General features: G+C 47.8%; 1 protein-coding gene across 1 annotated transcript in view; it reads right to left on the bottom strand.

Moving 5' to 3' along the window:
- Positions 1-18,878, bottom strand: part of MINDY4 (MINDY lysine 48 deubiquitinase 4) — a 1,976,984-nt gene extending 1,958,106 nt beyond the window's left edge. The window contains exon 1 of the mRNA XM_069647706.1: positions 18,641-18,878. Within this exon, the coding sequence (XP_069503807.1) occupies positions 18,641-18,703 (63 nt within the window). The 5' untranslated portion in view covers positions 18,704-18,878. The remainder of the gene's footprint in view (positions 1-18,640) is intronic.
- Between the last annotated feature and the right edge of the window lie 3,229 nt (positions 18,879-22,107).

Below are 22,107 nucleotides of genomic sequence, written 5' to 3'. Positions count from 1 at the left end.
TTAACTCTCCCTCGTTCGTACGGGGGCTTTGGCCTGCCTGATTTTCGTCGGTACCATAAGGCGGCTCAGGTAAGGGTGTTCCTGGAGCACTTGAGGGATGAGATGAGAACTTATTGCTCACATATTGAGAATGTCCATGCCCATCCCAGAAAAGTGAGAGACCTCCTGTGGGCAGTGGGAACCCCCCTTCCTAGGGCAGTAAAAGTACATCCCACCCTGTCTGTGTTGTGGTCGCTGTGGAAGAAGGATAGGGGGCATGCGTCCCTTTCTTCTTGGCCCTCCCCCCTGTCCTCGGTGTGGGCACCCCCATTTGATTTGGGTAAAAGAAACCTTCGGGGGACACAGAGATGGTCGGACGGGGGTCTGGAACGTGCAGCCCAGTTATTCAGGCAGGGTGTATTCATAGACTATGATAGTCTCGTGGAATCTCTGGGCGCTCCTTCGATTTCTATTTTTGACTACATACGAGTGAAAGGTATTATGACTGATACCCAGTGGGTTGAAGACCTAACCCGCCCCCCCACTCCGTTGGAGAGTGTGATAAGCGATTCCAAAAGTAGCAAAGGCTCCCTCTCTAAAATCTACAAGGCGCTGATTATGGCAGACGTAGAGCCCAGGCAGACCTTTATGAAACATTGGGAGGGTTGGGTGGAGGGGGAAATAGGTGCGGCTACCTGGTCAGCCATTTTTAAGGTTCTTTTCTCGGGATCCCTGTACACAGCGGCAATGGAACATAATTTCAAGATGCTGCATGCATGGCACCTTTCACCTGCCAAAATGTACTTGGGGTCCTTCCCGTTCTGCCCGATAGGTTGTGGTCAACGACGGTCATGGTTCCACCGTTGGTGGGGATGTCCTTCTGTCCAGTTTTTTTGGTCTGAACTCCTGAGCTGGATTAAGGAGATTACGGGGGCTGACCTACCCTTGCGGCCCCTTGTGCTTCTCTTTGGTGTTCTGGCCTCGGATGAGGGAGATGAACCTTTGTCACGTGTGGTTCAGGCCATGTTGCGGGCGGGGAGGCAAGTGGAAATGCTCTATGATGCCTTCTAAAAGCTGACTGGTTAGCAAAACTCTGGGTGATCTTTACGTATGAGAAACTCTCGGCGATTACTCATAACACCATGAACTCATTTTTGCAAGACTGGATGGTGGTTCTGCTTCATGAAGATTGTGAATCAATGAGACTTTGAACTATGAGATTTTTCATTTGCCTTTAATATCGGTGATGCCACCTATGTTGTCACTGGCCGTCCCTTGTTTTTATGATTTGAGCCCGTTGCAACAGTATTGATTGTATATTTGGTCCCGATTTTGTGAGATGCCTTTGTCTCCTTAGTTCCTCCGGGTATGGTTTGGGTTGAGAGAGGGGTGAGTGAGGGGGGGGGGGGGTGGAGTCTGGTTTGGGGGTTCCTTGACTTTGTTTCCTTTCAATGTTCTTTACGGGGGCTTGTTTTTTGAAAACTATAAATGCTTAATAAAAATTCATGTGAAAAAGAAAGATGTCCTCTGCATATTTAGGGGTACGTTTAGCATCTTCCATGTTTTAAACTTAGTAGGTGGAGATGGAGATAGCCTGCCTTTCTTATTTGTCACCATTTAGGAGCAGGGGCAGAGAGAGCACCGCTAATAAAGCTGGTGCTATCTTTGCCACCCATCTTTTGTTTATTTGATTTACACGGCACGTTCGTTAATTTTCCTCATGCCAGTCCTGTGCTCATTGGAACGCTGTAATCAAATATATTTGCCAAACAAGAACATTTCCCACAATAAGTGGCATTTCCCACAGACCTTGATCTCTTGTTGGATCATATTTTGCACACCTATGGAACACTAGAGTCACATAATACGATAATATTTAAACAGCAACTCAGCATAAAGATCATCATCAGCAATATTCGCCAGCACATACACCTCCACAGACCTACTTCATGTCCCTCCTTGCAGAATATCCACACCCTGGAACACGTTCAAGACACTCTCGACAGAGGAACTGGTAGAAACCCTGGCTGCCCTCAAAGCTACATCATATACAGACGACATCCTACCAGCATCCATCAGTCCTCAAGACCCTCCCTGCAGAAAGTCTCCTTCCCTACCTGGAGGTCATGCAAAGCTCCCTAACTCAAGCCACCTTCCCATCGCCCCTAAAAACAACAAATCCTCCTTATACTAAAGAAACCCACACTGGATCCCGACAACCTAGGTAACTATTGAACCTTCACCCATCTTCCCTTAGTAGGTAAGATCAGTGAGAAAGTGGTAGCCGCACAACTGCAGCAAAACATTGACACCAATAATCTCCTCCAAACCTACCAATCTGCGGTCAAACCCAGATGAAGCACGGAGACAGCAACCATACAAGTGGTTGGCGATGCCTTCAACATTCTTGACGACAGCCACTCCTGCCTCCTGGTTCTACTTGACCTTTCGGCCACTTTCGACACAGTAGACCTGAGACGAATCAACTTCCGCGGGGGAACAGTGGTCCAGGGATGAATATCGGTCTCTAAACCATCAATCAAGTTATAAGACCTTCTTGTCCAATTTTGGTAACGTGGACGGACGGCAGGCTTATGTCCGCATGGTCGAGGATCATTGGTTAGTTGCAACAGCGAAAATACAATTATTAACCACTGATAAAAAAGGGACAGTCCAGTCAAGGTTGAATACAAATATCTACTGTATTATTACTACAACAGACAGTTCTAGCCTACTACAATTACAACCCACACTGTAAAGGAACACAGAGGACAGACAGTTTCACAAAGGAAAGGGATGCACTCTGGATACTGACAAGAGGGTAGGTGGTAAAACAATCAGTCTTACTGTTCAAGGTTATTCGGTTTCAACACCAAGCGGGCAAAGGTTCATAACTGTCTGTAGGGACTTTCAGAGAAGGACCAGGGGGGTAGAACTACAATCTACCTGGTGCTGAAGAAGATCTTGGTACTCGACAGCGTCAAGGCCGGTCCAGGGCGCTTCGTAGCCCATGAGACAGAATTAGTGGTGGTAGACAGCTGTGGGTACCAGGCAGCAGGCAGTTTGGCAAGCGAGGCTGGACGGACAACTGCAGGCTGTCTGGCACGGCAGCTCGGGGCCAAGAATCGCTGCCTCTGTGCTGGCTGGCGGATCTGGAATGCTGATCGAGGGGTATCGGATGGCTCTGGTGACTGCACTGTGACATCAGTCAGTGGTGCAGCCGGATGCGGTTTGAGGACTCGACTGTATCGAATTGTCCCTAAAAAGATGGACGCTGGATGATGCTTGTGTGGCACTTCTCTTAGCTTCTTCGCAGGGATCGTGTCCTTTCAAGGCTGATGGCCCAAAGCTCAGGAGGGTGTCAGCAGGCAACAGCCATGTCCTTTGTCCAGAGACTCTCTGGGACTTCCCACCTAGGAAGCTTGCTCTCAGAACCTAGCAGGGCACACTGTGTGCTGGCTGGGTACCGGTTCTGGAGCTGCTTGACGGGTCCTCCGAGTCCGGTATCTCCCTCCGTTCCCTGGGAGGTGTTTAGGGGAGTGATCTTGCTTCCCTCTTGGAACTCCTGCAGGGACCTCATTTCACCAAAATGCCAGGGGTAGCGGAAGTGACATCACATGACCCTTGACCTCTGATGACATCACAGGAAGTGATGTAATTTGACCCCATCCCGAAGTGATATCGTGGGAAGCGATGGAACACGACCTTTCACCCCTTGACAAAAAAGGAAGTGGCACCACATAGCATTGTTCCTAAGTACACCACGAAAAATATATTTACGATATCACTATAATGTGATGTACATTTCAGATCAGAGAGTATAGGCCCATATTACCAAAGTACTGTGAATGCAAGCAGACGTCCATGGCCAAATAATAATGAGGTGCTATTATATAGCACTTACACTTAAGCGCTTTATATAGAAGACATATACATCCAATATCACCCAACCTGTGTGGGTACTCATTTATCGACCTCAGAAGGATGAAAGGCTGAGTTGAGGTGTTTAAGAACAGACTAAATCAGTGACTCACCCCCTGAAGTGTGCCTGAAATAAACCTTTAATGAGTCAAGCAATTATTGTATAGAATTCCAGAAAAACACATTATTCCTATTCCTTCCAATTTAGGGCCAGTGCTGAAAGTGTTAGACTTGTGGAACCCCTGTTCTTTTTTTAAGAGGCCTGAACAAACAAGAAAGCCAGCCACCCCAGAAGCAAAGAGCCACATGGCGCTTGCCACCGCCCAGGAGCTTGAAATTACAACCAAAATAAAGACACTTTAAAAAATATATATATTTTTTTATTTATTTAGAGGTAGCAAGGGAGACCACAGGGGTAGCAAGGGAGACCACAGGGGTCTCAGTTGCGACCCCTGGCAACCCCTAAATGATGTCCCTGAACTCCTGGTCTTCCTTCACTGACGGAAGATGTAAGGTAGACTGTACCTTCCGCTCTGGTCCAAATGAGTCCTCCTTCTTACTCCTTGCAAAGTCTTCAGATGATCTGATCGGTGAAGGGCTCAGCCCTCTTTTAAAGCCAAACGTGCTCCAGTGATTGGTGCAGGCTAAGCCCACCTTAATGAACCAATCCTGGGTCCCCACCAACAATCTTTAGTGATGCTTCAGGTCAGAATCAGAGCGTTTGGTAACAGACAGGGGAAGGATGACAACATATACTTCTAAGTCACACCCATCTTCCTGTCTGCTGTACATCAAAGTGTCTCCCTAATTAACTGAGCCCTATGCAGCACTTGGTCACAACATGGGCCTCCATTGACGTAGGGGGGTTGCAGGCAGACTTTCGTCTCCTACAATTCACATACTTCTCTCCTATGTAAGTAGTGGTTCCAGACAGGCCATTCACTGCCCTTTCATACCAAGGAGGGGTGTTAGTGCCAAGTTGACACATTGCATTACAAAGAGGTGTTGGTCTCTGGTCTGCATTGTCACATCCTGCACAAAGGCCTTCCCTGAGGCCTGCCAATTAACATTCTTCAGTATGTGCCGCCACAAGCACGGTCTAACAACTTAGATGCAAATCCATGGGCCTTGAAATGCTAATCAGACTGCCTACTGCCAGAGGCGTGTTTTCTCCTGTTTTTAAAAATTGCATTGTGTAAGTAGTGCTGTTCTGCATTTGCCCCTAGCAAAGCACTCCTCTACCAACCTTTCTACCACTATCTAAACACTTGTCCTCTCTCTCTCTCTCTCTCTCTCTCTCTCTCTGCCTCTGTCTCTCATCTGCTTGCTCCATGCCGTGTCCTTCCCTAGTGTTCTGGCCTACCCTTCTCTATGGTGCTCTCTGTCTCTCCAGCAACTAGCAACCAGCCTGGAGCGGCTACAGTCTGCTTCCTGGCACAGTGCTGGCACAAATGAAGTCCCGCCTCGCTCATCCACATGAGCGACATCCACACACCTAGGGAGTCAGCCACCTCCAGCCCAGGTACCGCCTATGTTCATATGCATGACGCCCCTGCGGGACGAACAGACACTACACCACCATAACAAATAAACCCCCCTCTAGTTTTTGCTCCATTCATGGTGGGTTCTCCCAACCTAGTACACCCTGCAGAACCCATTGAGCCTTCTTTGCACACGCAATTGATAGTGCTATGACATTGTTTTTTATCTCTTGCTTTCTCTGCACAGAATGATGTTCCCTGCAGTATCCATTTTTGTGGACTGAATTCAGCCACTTCCTCTTCAACCAAGCAACCTACAGTGCGGCTTGACTGGTCCGGCCCACAAGGAGTGCCTGCCTCACAGTGAGATTCACCTCAAGGTTTCTGTGGTGAGTTAGGCATGCCTTCCAACCACCACAGATAGATTACAGTTGCATTTTCCTGCACTCACGTAATTTTCTCTCAGGCTTGCCCCCCTACTAAACTAAGGTTTCTTATGAATTCGAACACTCGGTTCGTTGCACAATTTAATTGTTGTTACTAATTTAACCTAGTTAGGTCCAGAAAGAATTAGGGTCCCGATACATAAGGACTTGACATTGATTTTCTCCTTTTGTTTTTCCTTTATTTTTATTTTCTTGCTACAGGGGCCACCCACTCGCCCTGATGAAGGCGGTTCATGTAGAACAAAATTTATCCCTCAGAAGCATTTCCAAATGGGATAATTCTTCCGCCGAAACGTGTACTATGTGCAAGGGGGCTGTATTGATCCACATGTCCGATTAGTACTTATTTAACAAACATCCCCCAGGCCAGCAATTGTATTCCACAAGCTGACCTAGTTCCCCCTGCACGTTGGCACCTGCAAGATGAGATGCTTCCTTGTATAGAAGCAACTCCAGGACCTAGATGGCTACAGGTCCAATAAACCTTCTATACTCCTACATGTACTATACATGGAGCATGTTCTAAACCCAGAACCATTTGTGAATATTTTCCCCTTTGGGTCACGCTTAAATACTCTCCATTCAGCAAGCACTAAAAGGCCTGAATGGGCATTTCTTTCATGTACCTTATCAAGTTATTGTTGTCTAGATTATTGAAATGTGTCTCATACATATTGTTTTCAAATGTTTTTTTGATGTTCTTATGTACCCCACCAAGTTATTCGTTGTCTAGATTATTGAAATTTGTCTCATACATATTGTTTTCAAATGTTTTTTTGATGTTTTTTTGTTTTAATACAAACCTTTTATGTTCACAACCTTTGACACGTGTGAGTTTCCTTATTCGACCTTTCTTCTTTCTGGACAAACTTTTGGGTTACTAACTCAGGGATTTAATCCATTAGTACAACTATACCAGGCTCCCCGATTTCCATTTGTTCCATTTATTGACAAAAATTGGGTATGAACCTGGAAGGTAGCAGTTCTACTTCCTTTTGTTTTTGTATCTTTGATGCCTGAGTCTGCTACTTGTCACCCAGGGCACACCGAAGCCCTCAGAATCTCCAATCTTTTCTAACTGCTTCTCTATCGACTATCCTGCTCTCCTCACTAAATCTGGTAGGAAGAAGTTTAAAAAGGACATCCTGGTCTCCAACCCAGTCCTCCCTATCGCCGACACCTATACCAGTGCCTCCTCCAGGCAAACTTTCACCGACATCCTCTTTGTGGTTCCCTTGCCAGACCTATGGACTCTACATATGGTTTCTGCGCTCTCTCCCTTTTCCTCCTCTCCCATTAACGGTGGCACACAGTGGGAGGCCCTCTTGGCCACCTTCCACTCCTCTAATGTCATCATTAATGTGTACATGAATGGTACCGTCTTAGTCCAAGGTCCTTAAACCAACCTTCTCCTCTTTGATAGATGCTTCCTGCGCCTCATTAATTTCCTTCCTTCTCCTGTTGTACCCTCTCGCCCCTCCATGGCTTCCTAGACTACCCCTGCTGTCTCCCCCTTGTCTACCTTGCCCTCTCCGCCTTCCTCTTCTGCCACTGGGCTGCTTCTACACCTCCGCAGGGCATACCTCTGATTTATACCGATCCCCGGTGGTCTTTCAAGGACGGCAACCTTCTCCATATTGCCACTCTAAACTCTCGCTCTGCTGTCAAACACTCCTCTGACATCTGCCACATCCTGGAGGAACTTGACCTCGATGTCCTCGGTCTCATCGAGACATGTTTCTCTTTGGGAGCAGAGAGAGCTAGTGTTTATGACATAGGCAGAGCAGGGTGTCTCTATGATGTCACTGGAATGTTCGCTTGCATGTGATATTTACGTTCTAAATGTGTCAGTTGATGGAGGTTTTGATGGGGAAGGATCTCGTATGCTCGGGGGTCTTTCTTGCCTTCATTTATCTTAAATAAATGCGAATTCAACTTACCGGCGTCTGTGTGCTGCTTCGCAACAATGGCGACGAGGATGGGATGAAGCTGGTGAAATAAGAAGCACCAGTTGCCCGGCAGGTGAAGTGAAGGCAGACCCAGACCCCCGTGAAGTTTGAAGCATCGACCGTCTGCATCAGCACTGAGCAACGACCGCAACTGTGGACTCTTCCGGATCGAGAGACTCGCCAGGCCACGTTGCTGCTGTTCACGTCCCTCACGGCCCATACCCTTCCCATCCAGGACCTGTGCGGGTTGTCCGGGCCACTCCGCTGATGTGTTGAGCAGCCCGCGGGGAGCCCGCCTCCGTTCCTCCCTGTGCGTGTTGCCGTGGAGGGAAAGTCGTCCTTTTCCTGGATCCCCTGGTAAGTGGGGACTGCTCCGCCCAGCTGCGGCGTCGAGCGGAAGAAAAGAAAGGGAAGCTCCACAGACGCGTTGAGCAGCCCGCGGGGAGCCCGCCTCCATTCCTCCCTGTGCGTGCTGCCGTGGAGGGAAAGTCGTCCTTTTCCTGGATCCCCTGGAAAGTGGGGACTGCTCCGCCCAGCTGCGGCGTCGAGCGGAAGAAAAGAAAGGGAAGCTCCGCAGACGCGTTGAGCAGCCCGCGGGGGGCCCGCCTCCGTCCCTCCCTGTGCGCGCTGCTGAGGAGGAAAAGCCGTCGAGCGGCTCCTCTGAATTTGTTTGAATCTACGTGACGATGTTCATTGCCTTGTCCACCGAAGTTGAGTAAGTGGTGTTTATCCTTCACTTTCACTGACTGTGATCACCAAAGAGCCCCTACGGATTGTTCCACGAGCAACTACCATATTGTGTATAACAGGTAGTTAGGCAAATCAACTGAGACTCTGTTCCCTAAGTACCGTATCTCGTATAGTAAATGGGCAGTCAATAGTGTGGTTTAAAACACATGCGGTTTTGGTTTAAAAGCAGTGCCACACAGCGTCCTAGAGGAACAGACAAGTATCACATTGACTAAGAAGGAGTTGTACCTATATATTATATATTCATTCAGAAAAAATATATATATATATTTACATATTCATACAAAAAAAATTTTTTGGGAAGAGGAGTTGTGCTGAGAGTTACTGCAAGTAAACAGAGATGCTTGGGAACACAGCCACCCCGAAACCACACCAGCTGTACGTTTCGCCATTCAGGCAGTCATGGCAGGTCTACCAGGCATATCAGGTCCTCCCATTTTTATGCTGACTCCAGGACTGGCAAAGATTGCTTGGCAGCAATGGCGCAAAGGTTTCATGCACTATATGAGGGCGGCTGGTGGTATGTTGTATTCTGGTGAGAGGAGGCTGGCCTTATTGTTGCATTTTTTGGGCTTTGAAGGCCAGAGAATTTTTGACACACTACCACAACCAGAAGGAGACGGTAGTGGGGATAATTTGAATGAATTTGAAATTGCATTATTGAAACTCGACAAGCATTTTAATCCAAAAAGGAGCACAATTTTGGAACGTTACAATTTTCGCATGCGAGTTCAAGCACAGGGGGAGTCTGTTGAAGATTACGTCACTGCTTTGCGGCATCTGGCCTTAACCTGTAAATTTCAAGATAGCTTTGATGAACATATTCGAGATCAATTCATGACACATTGTCGATCTAACAAAATACGGGAAGAGTTATGGCTAAAAGATGAACCAAGTTTAGATGAAGTATTGGATTTGGCTAAGAGAGTAGAGCATTCTTTAGCATGTGTAGCCAAGTTATCTAAAAATGAAGGAGAAGATACTAACGAAGCAAAACCAGAGGTAATGAACATAGCGGAAGGAAAGAACAAAAGAAGAGGAAGAAATAGACAGTCAAGCAGGAACATTCCGGAGGAAAGAAGGAGTCAAAATACTTGTCAGAAAGATGAGAAAAGAGAGGAGAGGAAAGATGATAGACTCTTATCGTTGCGCTAGTGCAACTCATTTTGCATCCTCTGTAGTCTGCCCAGGACGAAGGACTGTTTGCACTAAGTGCAGGAGGAGAGGACATTTTATGTCATGTTGCAAGAATTTTCAATTTGGGCAAGATAACCAAAGAAAAGTATTTTATGTGAATGAAGAGGAGGATAGGAAATCGTCAGATGACGATGTTGTACCTTCTCAGAATGTTATTGTCAATACGGTTAATGCTGTTGGTAGGGGTGATGATGAGGATGACTGTGAGCGTCCATATGCCACTGTGAGTGTGAATGGTTTCAAGATGTCATTAATGGCCGACTCCGGGTCAAAAATAACGCTTATTTCTAGAAGCGTATTTGAAGCAGAGATGAGAGGGAATGTATCAGCACTGTCGAAACCGGACATAAGTCCAGGAAGTTACAATCAAGATCGAATCGAGTTGTTAGGGTACGTGTGGAGTAAGTTTGAGTTTAAAGGTCGATGTTGTGATGGAAAGGTGTATATCACTAAGAAAGGACAATCTCTACTAGGATGGAGAGAACAAAAGAATTTGGGAATAAGACTTGATCCCAACAATCCAGACCAAGTGCTACAAGTTTCCGAAGAACCCGTGAGTCATGGGAAATATATGTCAGAGTATAGGAAAGTGTTTGATGAGTCTCTGGGAAGAATAAGAGGGTTTCAACACCAGATAATTTTGAAGAAGGATAGCGTACCTGTAGTGGCTAAGCTCAGAGCTGTGCCGTTTGCTTTACGAGGCAGTGTAAAAAGGGAATTACAAAAATTGTTGGCGTCAGGTGTAATTGAGAGAGCTGGGGGAGTAGAGTGGGTTTCCCCAGTTGTAATAGTGAAGAAGAGTTCAGGGGATTTGAGGCTGTGCGTTGATATGCGTGAGTTAAACAAATGTGTGTTGGTGGACAGGCATCCCCTGCCCAACATGGGAGAGTTATTGACCAGGGTGGGCGGGGGAAAGTATTTTTCTAAACTGGATATGGCATCAGCATATCATCAAGTGGAGTTGGAGGAGGCCTGTAGGAAAGTCACTGCATTTATAACACATGAAGGTGTGTTCCAATTTAGGAGGTTGGCATTTGGATTGGCATCCGCCTCTTCAGTTTTCCAGAAGATCATGGATCGTTTGTTGAGAGGGATGAAGGGAGTTTTTTGTTTTCAGGATGATGTATTGGTGAGTGGAGAGACTTTAGAAGAACATGACAAAAATCTGTGCAAGGTGTTGAAGATGTTTGAGGAGAGGGGTATCACGGTGAAAGGGGAGAAATGTAAGTTTGCTGTGACGAGAGTGGAATATCTGGGTCATGAAGTGTCGGAAGATGGGATAAGACCCAAAGAAGATATGGTGAATTCTATAAGAAATATAGAAACCCCTAGAAATAAAAGTGAACTTCGTTCATTTCTAGGAATGACAGAATTTTACCAGAAATTTGTTACGAACTATGCCGATAAGGTTCAGGAATTAAGGAAAATTTTGAGAAAGGGTGCTGACTTCGTGTGGAATAATCGATGTGAGGAAGAGTTCAATAGCATCAAAGAAGATATAGATATGGCTCGTCCGTTAGGATGTTTTGACACTAGGAAGCCTACCATCATTACTGTTGACGCCAGTGAGGGTGGTTTGGGAGCCGTATTGTCTCAGAAACAAGTTGATGGTTCTGAAAACATTATAGCTCATGCGTCAAGAGGTCTCAGAGGAGCAGAGATGAGATATTCGGTCATTGAGAAAGAGGCTTTAGCTTGTTTCTGGGCTGTTGAACGTTTCAAGAGTTTTGTGTGGGGAGTGGAATTTACAATTCGCACTGATCATAAGCCTCTAAAAGCGATATTTGAGAATAAGGGCCTTGACAAAGTTTCACGCCGGGTGGCAGGTTGGGTCACCAGGATGCAGACGCACTGTTTTAAAATAGAAATCATTCCGGGAAAGGGAAATATTTTAGCGGACAGCCTGTCCAGGATTAGAGTTGCAAACCCTGAGAGTGTGAAGAATGAGGATTTAGAATTAGTATTTGTTAATACTGATGGCATAGTCTCCAAACGAGAGTGGTTGGAGGGTATGAAAGAAGACATGTGATCAACAGAGTAATTCCATATGTTGTGTCTGGATCATGGCCAAATAAGCAGGCATTGGAGGAAGATACCAAGCCATATTGGGAAGTGAAGGACGAGTTGTCTGTAAATGAGGATATTTTGTTCAGGTGGGGTAGGGCCATTGTCCCCATTGGATTGAGGAAGAAGGTTATAGAATTAGCACACAGCGGTCACATTGGAGTTACTAAGACAAAGGGTGTTTTGAGAGAAGACTATTGGTGGCCAGGATTTGACAAGGAAATAGAGGCAGCCCTGGCAAATTGTCAGTTTTGTATCAGGAGTGGTAAGGGCATTGTAGCCAGGAAACAGCCATTGGTGGATGTAGGTCTCCCATCCAGGATATGGAGTGATATTGCCATGGACATTCTGGGTCCCGTGGAATTAGGCTATGGTCGCGGAAAATATGTTGTGTTGGTTGTGGATTTATTTTCCAGGTGGACAGACTTTAAAATTGTCAGAGACATCACGGGGGAGAGCATGATAAGAGTTTTACAAGAGATTTTTGCTAATGAAGGCGTACCAGAAACTGTCTTGACAGACAATGGTCCCCAATTTATAGGAGAAGGTTTCTCCAATTATTTGAGGAGATGTGGAGTGGGACATAAGAGAACTTCGTTATATCATCCTGAATCAAATGGTGTTGTTGAGAGGATGACTAGATGTGTAATGGAGAGTGTGAGGATGGGAGAGGACTGTGGTTTGGACAAGTTAGCCATGATACAAAACAGGATGTGGGCTCTTAGAATGGCGCCACATTCTGTTACCGGATTATGCCCGTTTGAGCTTATGAGGGGCAGGAAGCCGTTTTCTATAACGTGCCCACCTTGGCTTGGTAGGAGTAGGGAGTCTGACCTGGTGGTAGATCAGGTAAGGAAGTCACTGGTAAAAAGAAAATCAGAATGGGTCATGCGTGAAAATATGAGAAGAGGAAAGAAAGAATTGCGTGTGGAATGTGAAGATTGGGTCAGGATAAGGAAAGGGTTTCTCAAAAAGAAAGGGGATTCCCTTTATTCGGACCCGGTCAGAGTGGTGGCAGTCATGAAGGGTGCGGTACGTGTGACCGGTGGGCAAGTGTGGAACAAGAGTAGGATAGCTACTGTGAAGAGGGGTCATGTGTGAAAGGAGAACACTTTTGTATAACAGACAGTTGGGAAAAAAATGTTTAATGTAGTTGTTTAAGTGGGTTAATGAATTCTAAATAAAATTCAAAAAAAAAAAAAAAAGGAAAAAAAAAATGAGATGAAGGGAGATGTGTTGTGATGATGTTTCTCTTTGGGAGCAGAGAGAGCTAGTGTTTATGACATAGGCAGAGCAGGGTGTCTCTATGATGTCACTGGAATGTTCGCTTGCATGTGATATTTACGTTCTAAATGTGTCAGTTGTTGGAGGTTTTGATGGGGAGGGATCTCGTATGCTCGGGGGTCTTTCTTGCCTTCATTTATCTTAAATAAATGCGAATTCAACTTACCGGCGTCTGTGTGCTGCTTCGCAACAGTACCGTCTTAGTCCAAGGTCCTTAAGCCAACCTTCTCCTCTTTGATAGATGCTTCCTGCGCCTCATTAATTTCCTTCCTTCTCCTGTTGTACCCTCTCGCCCCTCCACGGCTTCCTAGACTACCCCTGCTGTCTCCCCCTTGTCTACCTTGCCCTCTCCGCCTTCCTCTTCTGCCACTGGGCTGCTTCTACACCTCCGCAGGGCATACCTCTGATTTATACCGATCCCCGGTGGTCTTTCAAGGACGGCAACCTTCTCCATATTGACACTCTAAACTCTCGCTCTGCTGTCAAACACTCCTCTGACATCTGCCACATCCTGGAGGAACTTGACCTCGATGTCCTCAGTCTCATCGAGACATGGTTCACGGCCCGCTCTGTCACAAGCTTTGACACTCTCCTAGCTGATTGCTACAAAATCCTCTCTAGGTCCAGATCCAACTGTTCCGGAGGGGGTGTAGCCCTGGTCTTCCCTGAGTGGATTCCTGCCTCTGTCGTTCCTATGCAGGCCTACTCCTCTTTCGAATGCCTCGTCTGCAGGCTCCCCCTCTCTCTCTCTCTCTCTCTCTCTCTCCTGGCTATTCCCTCACTGTGGCTACCATCTATCGGCCACCTGGTCAGATCTCCTCCTTTCTCTCTGAGTGGGCGAACCTCTCCTCTTCCCTCCTGGTCTCAACCACTCAACTCCTCCTTCCTTCTTGGAGACGTCAACATCCACCTGGATGCTTCCTGTCCGCCCACTGGACTCTTTCGGGACCTCTGTGACTCTCTCCCACCCTCTATTCTCCCCTCTGCCCCGACTCACTCTGCAGGGCACACTCTGGATGCTCTGATCTCCTCAGACCTTCCCCTTTCGATCCCTCTCACCACTCCTCTCTCCTGGAGTGATCACTTTCTCCTTTCCTCCCATCTCACCCTCTCTACCCCTCAGGCCAAGTCAACCCCCGCAAAGCCACCTACCTTCTCGGTCATCCGACCCATGAAGCGTGTGTCAGTTGAGGCTTTCGCTGCCACTTTCTCACCCCCTCCTACTCCCTTGGCTGACTCACATCCTGACACAGCCCTTTCCATGCTCCACTCTGCTATATCTGATACTCTCGATGTTCTTGCCCCCGTCATGAGGATCCGCTTGAAGCCCAAAGCCAAGTGCACCTCTTGGTATGACTCAGACCTCGTCACCCTTAAACGCAAGTGCAGGGTGGCTGAGAGGAAATGGCGTGCTTCCGGTACATCCGGTACATCCTCTGACAAACTGGCCTGCCGCTTGCTCCAAAGGCAATACCGGCTCTCTGTCCGCACCATGAAGAGAGCCCACATCCAAGGATGTGTCTCCGTTGTATCAAACAACTCGGCCAAACTCTATAAAATCGGCAAGGAGCTGGCCAATCTTGCTGCAGTCGCTAACTCTCCTGTCCCCTCCCAGGCCCTCTGCACAGCCCTGGCTTCTCATTTCATCTCTAAAACTCAGGACATCCTGTCCTCTCTCTGTTCCTCTCCCTCTCCTCCCTCGACTCCCTGCGCTTCCTCTGGCCCTACTTTGGCCACCTCTCCTTCCTGCTCCTCTGCCTTTCCCCTTTTCTCCTCAGACGAGGTTCCTAGACAAATCCGATCTATGAAAGTCTCGTCAGAACAAGTTCACCCCTGTTCCTGCAAAACCATCAAGGACAAAATTGACACCCTGGCTCCTGCCCTGGCTGATTTCTGCAACCGCTCGTTCGCAACTGGAGTCGTCCCCTCCCCCCTGAAGCACTCCCCTGTGCAGCCTCTTCTTAAGAAACCCTCAACTGACCCTTCCTGACCGGCTAACTATCGTCCAATCGCCATTTATCCTTTCCTTGGCAAACTCCTGGAAAAGCGGGCCATCTCCCAGCTTATTCTTCACTCTGAATCTGTAGGTTGGCTCCATGACCGTCAGTCTGGCTTCAGAGCTGCCAGAAGCACAGAAACTGCTCTCCTGAACATCCATGAAGACCTGCTCTCCAAGAAGAGGTGGCAGAAGGGAGCCTGAAAATGAGTTGAGTGTCGTCCGCATAGCACTGAAAGTTGGGGCAGAGAGCCGCAATGCGATGGGCAAGAAGTGCCAGGTATTGGTTGAACAGTCAGGGAGCGAGGTTAGACGCCTGTCCTTCTTTGTCCACAAGGTCTTCTGGGGCCTCATCACCTTCAACTCTCTCTCTTCCTAAATATCTTCCTTCCCAAGCTCTTCGCTCATCCGCCTCTAACTCCCTCGGGGTTAGTCACTTCTCCAAGCAGCGAGTTGGTGGTAGATCTCTTTGTTCTGCTCGGACCTCTCTCTGGAACAGCCTCCCTGAAACTTGAAGAGAACCATTGTCGGTTCCGGGAGCACCTCAAGACCTTCCTCTTTGCTTCCGCTTTCTCTCCTCCTCTCCCCTGCTGATCTGGCTGAATCTGAAACTGCACTTGTTACCTGGCTACCCTCTGATCTCGGGCCCAGGTCCCCACCATGCCAGTTGCACACCTGCACTGCCCCCCTGGCAACCGTTGCACTGAGGGACTGTTTCTGTATGCCTCCAGCCCCTACTAGCACTCGACATCTGATGTCTGCACTTACCCCTGCACTTACCAATCAACTCCCGCACTTGTATTATTATTTATTGCCTTATTTATTTTACTGTTATCCTATGTACTGCACGTCCCCCTCCCCTTACCGCACCACACTTTTCCCTTCCCCTGCGCGATCTCATTGTCACCTGGCCTAGTGGGATCGCTGTCTCCGTCTTCCCTCTGTTTCCCCTCCCTTGCCTCGTATCGCCTTGAAACACTTGTCTATAGGCACGTTATAAATGCCATATCATATCATAGCCACGCACAACATCCACATCCACCAATATTCTGACGACACACAGCTATACCTTAAGATCGGCTCCATCAAGGACATCCATAGACTCAAAACCTGCCTCTCACTGATCCAGTCTTGGATGTCCAGAGTGCATACTTGAAGCTCAATCCCTCCAAGACCGAATTCCTGCTCCTTACCAACAACACTGAATACCCAGACATTCAGACCTGGCTATCATCCATGAACTCAACGACAAACACCTCTCCTTCAAGATGCACATAGCTAAGAAAACTCAGCTTGGTATCCGCTCTCCCTCCTGCGGAACATCAAGCTTTAGATCCACCGTTCAAGCACTGGTCCTATCCCACCTGAATTGGGGCAATGGACTCCTGAAAGACCTCACGTCGTCCTCCCTTGTGCCCCGAGAAGTGACCTACACGCGACTGCATGCCTCATCAAGGGTCTACGCAGATACAACCACATCACCCACGCCCTGATCGACCTTCAATGGCTCCCACTGCACGCACAAATCACCTTCAAGTCTTGCTGCCTCATCTACAAGGCAGAAGCCCTAAGCTGCCTCATCTATAAAGGCACTCAGCTACCTTGTGGAGAAACTCAGCATCTCTGGCAGACAGCACACCACCAGAAGTCAGAACACGTGCAGACTTGAAATCCGCTGCTGCAAAAATGAAAGGGCCAGAAAATAAGCCTTTGCTGCCTTGAACCTCCTCCCCGTCAGCATCGCCCCCAAGCTCCTACAATTCAGAAAAAAACTCAAGACGCACTTCTTCAAGGAGTCTCTCTTCCTCAACACCTAGGCCATCACATCGCTCCTCGCACCGCCTAACACGTTCCCCTCTTCTGTGCCTCCTACCCCCTGCTGTATATCTGTTTTGTTGTTACTTCCGGAAAGCGCTCGGTTATGCATTTGTACTGTTTTGTTTCTCTGTAAAGCGCTCCGTTATGCATCTGTATGGATATCTCTGTAAAGCAGTCTGTTGCTTCTCGAAGCTAAGTCTGTGCTCAATAAATATAATAATAATGGCATAGCCTGGTATGCCAATACTAGGTATCGAACCTCCTGGCACTTCAGTTAAAAGTAGTGTTTCCTCTAGTGGTCAAAACAATGGTGGCATATGAGCCAAAATATTTCAACAAATTTACTAATGTGCCAGGTGCTTTATTATTAATATTTTTTTGCGTCCGATAGTGGGAGGAGGACTATCCTCCATAACCATTTAAAAAATGTTTGTGTGGTTGTTATGCACGTTTTTGACCGTTTCAACCATAAGATGTCAAATTTCCGTTTGACTCTGTTCAGTTGCTGCGAATTTAACAATTCCCACTGAAATGCTTAGGTAAACCATGAAGTTCGGACAGTCACACAAGATCATCAGCAGGCAGTGGTACATACAAGTGCCATGTAAGCATGTCTTTAACTGGCCCAAACGCCACCCTCGCAATCTTCAAAAACCTCTGAACCACTAATAATAATAAGCAAGCATGTGATGCAACCTTTCCTGTTTAAGTGCTCGAGGCAATTGATAATTGCATGGGGGCAATTGATTTACAAGCTGTAAAAGGAATACATTGTGGAAATTAGGTCATCCTCTTGGAGAAGCCAAAGCCTCAACCCCCTGAACTAACTATGTATCTGAGGACATATTGCTAGTGTTTTGCAGACACTTTAATTTTAGGATGAGTGTTATGACAAATGAAATGAACACCAAGCCCAGTGAATTGTTAAGTATGTGTACAGAAGGATGCATGCCCGAGTCATCATCACAGAGAGATTTGTCAAATATAAAAACAAAACAAAATGTTTAAATGATCCTGGATTTGTATGTAGAGCATCCAGACAACAACGCTGGTGCCCTCTAACCATTTCTCATAGGTGATTGATTTACAAACTGAGGGCTGAATTGTTCATGCAATAAGAAAAAGAGTGATGACTTCTAGTCAGCATGCATTTACAATATAGACTGAACGGAAAAACAATCAGCAGAGACCATCCTTTGTGATCCCAAATACATGTCAGCAGGGTCTCATCATTCATGATGTATTGTGTGGGCCATGCGCTCCCTTCATATGCTACGCTTAGCACGCTTGAGGCCACGCCCACCATACCCTGCTCCCCCCCCCTTTCAAGAGCTATTCGACTCATCCCACCTAAAACCCTGAAATAATGATACTGCAAGAGCGCGGTAACATCCTGAGATTTGCTGACAAGTTTACACAAAACACTGCCTTGAAGCACAATGCACTGATGTGTTCGCAAAATAAAGCAGACCATTTGTTGATTAAAGTGCGCAAAAATCGACCCTATCCATATGAGTCGGAGCCTAGGACTCAACGCAGAGCCTGATGGGAATTGTAGTAGGCTGGAAAACGTTGGTTTCCATTCGATAGTGATAAGGTTATAGTTCTGCGAACAAAACCAGTGTGAGAATAACGAGACACGGTTGCGACAAACACGTATTTAAAGGTAGGCGAGTTAGGATACAATTCCTTGTTTTTTAAAGTGCAATTTTTATGATTCAGAGAACATGGGCGACGTGGATGATTTTACAGTACCTTTCGGCTGAGAAATTCCCTCACTAATGACGCAGCGACCTCTTCCACGAAGGTATTATCCATCGTGAATTCCAGAGTCGTGCTCGCTTCCCTCTATTGATGGCATTAGTCCTCCAGTGCATGCCGGGTGTCTAATCAGCTCCAGGGGCAGCCATTACAGGCCGCGGCGTTCCTGGAAGCAGATTCCAACCGCTGTGTCGGTTGAGTTGTCATGGCTCCGTTGCTAAGGCAGGAGGGCCTTCAGAGCGGACGGAGCTCCTCCCCTCGCTGCACTTGCTTGTCAGTCTGGGAATGTGGGGCTTTGAGCCAGCCAAAAAGTCTGCAGAGAGGCCAGCAACAACGAGCGGCAAAACAGAAGGAGTGAAAGTTAGCACCATGTGAAAGACAAAACGGGGGTTGCCAAAGCCAATAGGTTTTGACTGTCATATGTCGATTGCATCCTGGGAATGGATCGGGGAATGGGCGCTGAATGATATTATTTGCCTCGCATAGTCGCTATATGGCAAGGTTCAAACAAACAGTAGTGAACGTGTAAATAAAGAACTACTGGTAATTTCCCGTAGCAGGAATATAGTAATAACAAGAATTGTCAAAGCCAACTGTTTGGGCTTGTGTATAAGTAGCAGGCATTTTCTAGGCACTGCTATTATATTCCCACGCACCATTTCGAAGATGCTATCTGTTCTAACCATGCCGGCGCTCTGGCCCAGGCCGCTTGGCGCGCTGCGCACAGCACAATAATGTCACGTCCGCTCAGGGGTGTGACTGTCCTGCATATGCCGCTCCGTCGCGCAAATAAACACTCGACCACTCTTTGCAGTGCATAAACCCGGACTGCCGTTCTAACGGCAGTTCCGGTGATGCCTTTATTTTCCGGATGTCACATGACCCGGAAGTATCCTGGCACGTGACACCACATTCCTCCCCAACTTGGAGATGTTTGTACACCAATTAACAAAACGTATATAACAGGTGTGGTGCATTCCAAACCTTCTGGACCTGATCTGGGCAGGCTCGCCTGCAGGTGGATTTCGTCCACCACATATCCTTGGAGGCGGGATGATGGTCTTGGCCGCTCTCTCAGGTGGTACCGGGGATTTCCCCTCGCGGGATAGTCTGCTACAGGGGACCCGTGTCTGGTTCTATCTCCTTGCCGGTGGGGTGTCTCTGTTTCTCGTGGTGTATCATAGGTTCGGGGTGTCATCTGGTCTTGTGGTGTGCAAGGTGTTGCAGACTCTTCCCTTGCGGCTGTCGGGCTTTCTTGCCACAGCTCGGGTGGTACTTTCCGGAAGTGTGATGCGTTCCTCGTCACTGTTTCGCTTCCTCTGGTGGCGGTAATCATGCTGTGGTTTGCGGCACTGACTGTCCAAGGTTGGAATTCAAAGTTGAGGGACATCTTCTTGGGTGTGGCCCGGTTCTTGACGATGACAGTGTCTCCTGATGTTAGATCTCGGTGGCTGGCCCGTCGAGTGATGCTCTGTTGTTCATTTCGCCTCGATCTCATGGCGGATGTCTGGTTCAGGGGCTACCCACTGTGGGTGTATGGGGAGTTCTGCCTGTATGGGTACCCCAAACATGAGGGCAGCTGGGCTGATTCCTGTAGAGGAGTGTGGGGTCTGCCTATGGGTCCTCAGGAAGCGATAGACTGCCTTCAGCAGGGGATGTCCCCGTTCCTTGGAGATGCGGATAACTGTATTGAGTGACCCCATGAACCTTTCGGCATCGCCGTTTGCTTGTTGCCACATCCTGGGGTGATCCGTTTGTCACTCTTGACTTTTGATGGGATTCCATGTGTTGTGAAAATCTTTTCCAATGTGAGGATAATTGTCTCTGCGTTGGTGGACGCTACGTGTTCTACTTCAGGATATCTACTGAATTTGTCGATCACAACGAGTAGGTATCCTTCGCCGGCGATTGTGCAGTGGTCCATGCTGACGGCTTCCCATCGCTGGTTGCTTCTTGGGGCGCTGATGATGTGTTCTGGGTGCTCAGCCCTCCGGGATGCTTGGCAGGCTGCACAGGACTCCACCAACTCCACTACCCGTTGTTGTATGTTGGGCATCCACATCCTGGATTTTAGGTATGCCGTTGTCTTCACAATGCCCTGATGTCTGCTGTGGGCTAGCTTGAGGGCTCTCTCCTCTAGTGATGCGGGTAGCACAATTCGGTGGCCTTTGAGGAGCACTCCTTCTGGGGCGATTGAGAACTCGTGGCGGACCCCGAATAGTGCTCGAAGTTTTGTTTGAGCGGATGTGGTGCGTTGGGCCATGGAGGTGAGGAAGTTTTTCCAGTTACCTGACTGGATAGCGGTGGTGGTGTGTGTTAGGATGGTGTCGGCCTCCGTCTCGCTTGCTACTTCTTGCAAGGTCAGGGTTCGTGGTTGGGCGCAGGCGATTACGTGGCATACGTGTTCATCTGTCTCTGTCGCGTGGTGTTGTTCCTGATCTGAGGCGGGCCGTGGGTGACGGGACAGGTAGTCGGCTGGATTGTCTGTTCCTGGTCGGTAGTCCACCTCTATATTGTAGGGTTGTAGCTGTAGCATCCATTTTTCGATGCGTGCTGGGGGATGCGGTGCTGAGCCTCTGAATATTGGGATCAGAGGCTTGTGGTCCGAGAATACGTTGGCTTGCTTGCCCAATAGATACACCTCGAAGTGCCTGCATCCCCACAGGATGGCGAGGGCCTCTTTCTCAATGTGGGCATAGTTCTGCTCGGGTTTGGTGAGCGCCCGACTGGCAAACACGATGGGGTACACTTTTCCTTCGCTGTCCGTTTGGGTTAGTACTGCCCCTAGGCCGACCGGACTGGCATCAACTAAAGAGTTCGGTGTGTCTTTCTATGTCGAAGAATGCCATGGTTATGGAGGTCAATAGGGTGTTTTTGATTTGTTGGAAGGCTTGTTGGTGAATGGGTGTCCACTTCCACTTCTGATCTTTCCTTGTTAGTCCCCGGAGGGGGCTCGCGATGCTAGCGAGGTCTGGTATGAATCTCGCACAGTAGGTCGCCATCCCCATGAAGCTCCTCACCTCAGTGGCAGATTGTGGGTTTTTAGTGTTCTTGATATCGTTTACTTTGGAGGGGTCTGGCGATACTCCTTTCGCGTTGAATATGTATCCGAAGAAGCATAGTTCTTCCTTTGCGAATTTGCACTTTTCTGCGTTTAGTGTCAAACCGGCCTCCTCTAGTCTGTATAGGACTGCTGCTAGGCGTTTGTGGTGTTCCTTTTTGTTGGATGCATATACAAGAATGTCATCACTGATGTTCGTTGTTCCCTCTAGACTAGTGAGGACTTTGCGGATTTCATGTTGGAATACTTCCGCGGCTGACGAAATCCCAAAGTTTAGCCGTTTGTATCGCCTCAGACCGAGATGGGAGGAGAATGTAGTGATGTATCTCGACTCCTTGGCTAGTTTGAGTTGGTGATAGCCAGATCTAAGGTCGAGTTTGCTAAATATTGTTGCCCCTGT

This window comes from Ambystoma mexicanum, chromosome 2q, assembly GCF_040938575.1.
Source record: "Ambystoma mexicanum isolate Mex_15411 chromosome 2q, UKY_AmexF1_1, whole genome shotgun sequence".
Taxonomy (NCBI): domain Eukaryota; kingdom Metazoa; phylum Chordata; class Amphibia; order Caudata; family Ambystomatidae; genus Ambystoma; species Ambystoma mexicanum.
This window is presented reverse-complemented; position numbering and strand designations above follow the sequence as displayed.